The following is a 4,736-nucleotide window of genomic DNA, read 5'->3' as shown; positions in this document are numbered from 1 at the left end:
AATAATTAAATAACATAATGTGAAAATTTTCATTCAAATTTTAAAATTTGAAAACCGGCTTCGTGTCTTCTGATCTGGTAGAGATTACACTAACGATTTTGGGACCCAAATTATGACTCAAACTTGAAGTCGCCACCAGACGTCGACGTTATCGCCAATTACCAATTTACCACCATCTGACATATCGTGATGTCGATGATGAACTTTTACAGCAGAGGGATAGTGAGATAGGTGGTGACGGTAGGTAGAGTGAGATAGCGATAATCGTGTCATACACCTGGCTGTAGCTATTTGTGGCTTTTCATCGAGTGTCGGTATCGACTACTCGGTCATTGTCCCCGACATGCGCATGTAACTTTAAGGGGTACTCACTCTTTAAAATTAAGTTCGGTGGTGCTGTATTATACCTGGGTTCCGTTGCTGTTTACTTAACGTGCACTGCCCTGGTGCACGCTTTTGTTCGCTGCAGTTGCGTATCGCTTTCGCAACCGATGTAGACGGGTGCCAAGCTTCCGGGACGCTTTGGGTCAACGTTCTCGGGAGCTTTGTAGCAGCCGTCAGCTAGCACAAGCTATCCGAGTCCGCGGCACTCATTCATATTATAAAATAAAAAAATAGAGGAAACGGCATCTCATTCTACACACTCAAAGATAAAGTCACCCAAAATCGAATTGTACGAGGTGCCCTCAAATGAAATATGTGGTACACGCTACACTTCAAAGCACGAAACTTGGCTTTCCATGACAACGCTTCCTTCTTCCACTTAATTGCAACTCCTTTCCACTTCCTCGCATATCTGATGAAAAATTTGTAAGTGGGTTATGCAGAACATTGGATCGCACTACAGGTCTGTTCAATTATCTGAATGTCGCATATATTACAAATATTACTTTATGTATATATAAACAATATTTATTCCCAGATGTTTTACACATCTCATACAAATTGACAATATCATTCGCGTTGACGGCGGAAAGGTGTCGACATCTGCATAAGACATTACTTTGTATAAGGCCAACTATTCTCTATAAGATTAGTCGACCCTAATGCAGTTTTCAATTGCTAAAATTTGTATGAAAATTTTTTCTTGGCATTATTTACCTACTAGAAGTATGTTGTTCTGACCCTAATTTAAAAAAACTTTTTTCTAAGAATTTTCCAAAACTTACCATTTTAATATAAAACTATCTTTAGGCACAATTTTTGCATGATATTTTTTCACAACTTGCAAGCAAAAGTGATTTTCATTTATATAGGGTACTAGTTTGATTTGGAAAAAAATAATTTTCATTCATAATTTTTATTTTAGAAGTGTGTTCATTTCTTCTGTAAACCCATATTGTCATGCCTACTCCCCCATTTCGTAATATGAAGCTCAGTGCCGTCAACGCGGATTCAGTTGTCAGTGCAAGTCGGTGCAATTTTTAGAGTGTAAAAAAGTTCACTGTTTACATAAAAGCAATCTCGAATCGGTCCCCACTTTTTGCTTGAAGTTACTATCTCCTAATTGGGTGTACAAATTAAATAAATCTTGATACTATCGTTTATTGCTCATACATTTTTCGATGGGTTTATGAAAATTTTTGCACCATTCCATCAATTCATATAACTACGACCAAGCTCATCTGCATGCTCACAAAAGTTGCCCCGAACCCAGACGGTTAATGACGAAACCATTTTTTGTTTACTAACACAAATATACATCGTCATCTACTCCACCCAGGTATGTTACACTGTGTTCGACCATAAACAGTAAAAAGCTGACAGTGTTCGATCCGTTCGATCCGTGTACAATCCCTGTACCAGGGTTCTGTCCTAAGTGTTTTTTTTTGTTTTTAATCGAATATCCGCCCCCGAAATGCCCGAATCAGTCTTAGCAGTTTTTGAGAAGGACAATTTCAACGCTGAAAAATGTAAGTGCCGATAACGTGTGTACATATTTGAAAAGATAGTTTATTTATTCGAATTTGCTCAGATGTCAAAGAACTCGTCCAAGATTGTGTCGGTGGACCGGAACTGCAGCAAACCAAGGCGAAAATCCAAAACCATAGCGACACAGTCTCATCCACGCTCAAAAAACATGTTTACGAGAATTACATGCAGTTCATCGAGACGGCAAAGGAAATTTCCCGTTGGTTTCCGTTTTATTGTGTTCCCGAATTCATAATGAATATTTTCAATGGTGTTTCAGATTTAGAATCCGAAATGTATCAATTATCGCACATACTCATTGAACAGCGAAATTTGTTGTCCACGCTGCGGGATGAATCACTTCTGGACGATCAGAAATATATTATTGAGGACGAAGGCACATATCCCAACGTAAACGAAGAGCAGCAGAACAAGAAGGCTATCCAACTTATCAAGGAATCGCTGATTGGCTATAAGGTCGGTCGATTGGAGCATTGTCTGAGTGTATTAAAAAAAAATTGTCTTGCAGGGCAACTTGGATGATAAAGTGTTCATTCACGAAGGCGGATTGATTGAGCTCGATTCGAACGATTACCGGCCGATCTGTCGAATTCATCTGTTTCTGTTCAACGAAATACTTGTTCTGGCCAAAGTGAAACATGCCAAGTAGTTTGAACAAAAAAAGTTTTCAGATTGATGACTAATTTCTATTTCATTCAGGAAACTTGAATTCCTCTCCGAGTACGACACCAAAAAGATTGCCGTAATCAATATCAAGGATCTGGACGGGATCAACAAGAACGCGATTAACGTTATAACGAGTGATGGCGCTCGGATTTTCCAGTGTGTAAATTCTGCCTCCAAGCTGGAGTGGATAGATAAATTTGAGGTGGCAGTAAAGTTCAATCAGTTGAAACACAAGAAGGGCCCCGCTCCGAAGCCGCCAACAACGTTGAAATTCAATCACCAAAGATCGGTCGATAGCGACCTGTTGAGTCCGACTGCGTCGGAGATGGCCGCTGTCGTGGAGAACTTGGCCCCCGATTGGTTGGCTTCTGCCCCGGAAGAGATTCAGGCGGAGATTGCTCAACGCCATTTCGAGGATTGTCTTACGCTGGTGCAAAAATGCGAGGAGTATCTTGTGAAAGATAGTTCCTTCCATGGGGCGGCCGAAGTGAGCGAAAAGATCCAAGCGTTGAAAAACTCTCTGTCCTCGGTGCTCATGCAGGAGTTATCTGGTTTGCAGAGTAGAAGTTTACAGGCCGCTCTGAGATCAAGTCGGCGCCCTCTGAAGCTGCTGGTCGAGATGGGAAAGGCTCGGGAAGCTTGTGGGATTCTGCTGAGGGTATGCAGCAGTGCAATCAGGAGTTCACAGCGCCAAGCCAGGAGAAACAATTTGGCCGTTTCGGAGCTGTTCTTCTGTGATGTAGCGCAAGTAGCGAGTGAATTTTTGCGTGCTTTCAGTAGCAAAGCTTCGTGCACGAGTGGTGGGTTAATAGTATTTATTTGATGATTTGGACGGTATTATTGTGGATTTTCAGCTTTAATCGTGTGGTGTAACATGGAATTGCAACATTTCACTTCTCAATTGATCAAACATTACCTAACCAAGGACACCCAACTGGAAATGGTGGCCAAAGTGGTGGAAGGCGTGCGACAGCCTTGCTCCAAACTAACTGTGATTGGTTTGGATTTGTCCTATCACATGGAAGGCTTGCTGAGGAACACTTTGGAGCAGTTGCTCGAGGAAGCCAAATTTCGGTTGGTTGATTCGATTGGACGCACAGAGGATGTGTGGCAGCCTTACAATTTGCAAACCAAAACCAATCTGCGAGCTATTGTCAAGGAGCTCGACTCGCTTGGAGTGGATATGAAACCACTGGTAACCGGAGATACCTGGATCAATCTGACCCAAGCCACGGTCAACTTTTGTCGGCACTTTCTTGCCACAACTGAAAGCTGCGCTTATCTAGCGATATACGACTCGTTGAAACTGGACACGGAAATGCTGTTGAAAGAACTGTTTGTTGCCCAACATACGCTTAAACCGCCTCCTACTATGGTTGTTGACGTAAGTGTGGAAATTGGTTTATTTTTTTAAAATTCATATATTTCGTAAGTCTCATCCGTACTCGCAGCTTAATTTTGTATCGAAGAACAAAAACTATATGGGTGAGGTACTGCTTCCCATCGCAATCGCCCGCTTCGAAAAGATTTGTAACAAAAAACCAGAGCTCCTGATAGAGCTCCAGGTGCAGCTGAGAGGTCCACCGAAGCCGAAACCCCGCAGTGTTTACAAGACCGATGTTATATAGGTTTGCTTGATTTATTTACTCAACAGGTAGTAATGTTATATTTATTCCAACTCTGGTTACTAGTATGGGCGCAAAACGGTGCGAATAAAACAGACCGAATGGAAAAAAAACTACAGCTAAATGTTTATTGCTCTGAATGCTTTGACCGTGTGAAATACAGGTCGGACTCGGTTATATACTGGCTCGAGTATACACAGGCAATCCTTTTTTTGTGCGAGAGATAGGGACCGCACAACAAAAATTGCACTAAACTTCACCAGTAGCTTTAAACATTTGAAAATTTGAAATCTATCGCTTGTACTGATGAGAAAAATGAGCAGTCCCGTCTTTACAATCTGCGTTCGGCGCGGGAATATTGTAGACCGATATGAGAACGAAATAAGCTACGCGGGTGCAGTTGAAGGAGTGAAAAAAAGAAAATGATAGAACACGCAAAGAAAAATAATGCCAAGTCTGATTCAGTAGTAATAATTGATCCAAAAGACGCACAGGTGAAAGACGCGAAAGCTG

The 4,736-nt window shown here is 41.6% G+C and overlaps 1 protein-coding gene across 1 annotated transcript; it reads left to right on the top strand.

Annotated features, from left to right (window-relative positions):
- Positions 1–1,744: 1,744 nt before the first annotated feature.
- On the top strand, positions 1,745–4,366 carry LOC129778204 (exocyst complex component 8). The gene is made up of 7 exons (XM_055784949.1): positions 1,745–1,913; positions 1,976–2,131; positions 2,192–2,388; positions 2,441–2,577; positions 2,632–3,398; positions 3,453–3,982; positions 4,050–4,366. The coding sequence occupies exons 1-7, from the start codon at positions 1,859–1,861 to the stop codon at positions 4,224–4,226; spliced, it is 2,019 nt and encodes a 672-aa protein (XP_055640924.1). The 5' UTR covers positions 1,745–1,858; the 3' UTR covers positions 4,227–4,366.
- Positions 4,367–4,736: the final 370 nt, after the last annotated feature.

This window comes from Toxorhynchites rutilus, chromosome 3, assembly GCF_029784135.1.
Source record: "Toxorhynchites rutilus septentrionalis strain SRP chromosome 3, ASM2978413v1, whole genome shotgun sequence".
Taxonomy (NCBI): Eukaryota; Metazoa; Arthropoda; class Insecta; order Diptera; family Culicidae; genus Toxorhynchites; species Toxorhynchites rutilus.
Note: the sequence above shows the minus strand (reverse complement) of the source record. Positions and strands in the feature narration are given on the sequence as shown.

Bases quoted from the DNA above. Each gene is read 5' to 3' on its own strand.
- LOC129778204 (XM_055784949.1), top strand. From the start codon at position 1,859: ATGCCCGAATCAGTCTTAGCAGTTTTTGAGAAGGACAATTTCAACGCT. The intron at 2,389-2,440 runs GTCGGTCGATTG...ATTGTCTTGCAG, and splicing joins AATCGCTGATTGGCTATAAG to GGCAACTTGGATGATAAAGT. The intron at 3,983-4,049 runs GTAAGTGTGGAA...CCGTACTCGCAG, and splicing joins CTCCTACTATGGTTGTTGAC to CTTAATTTTGTATCGAAGAA.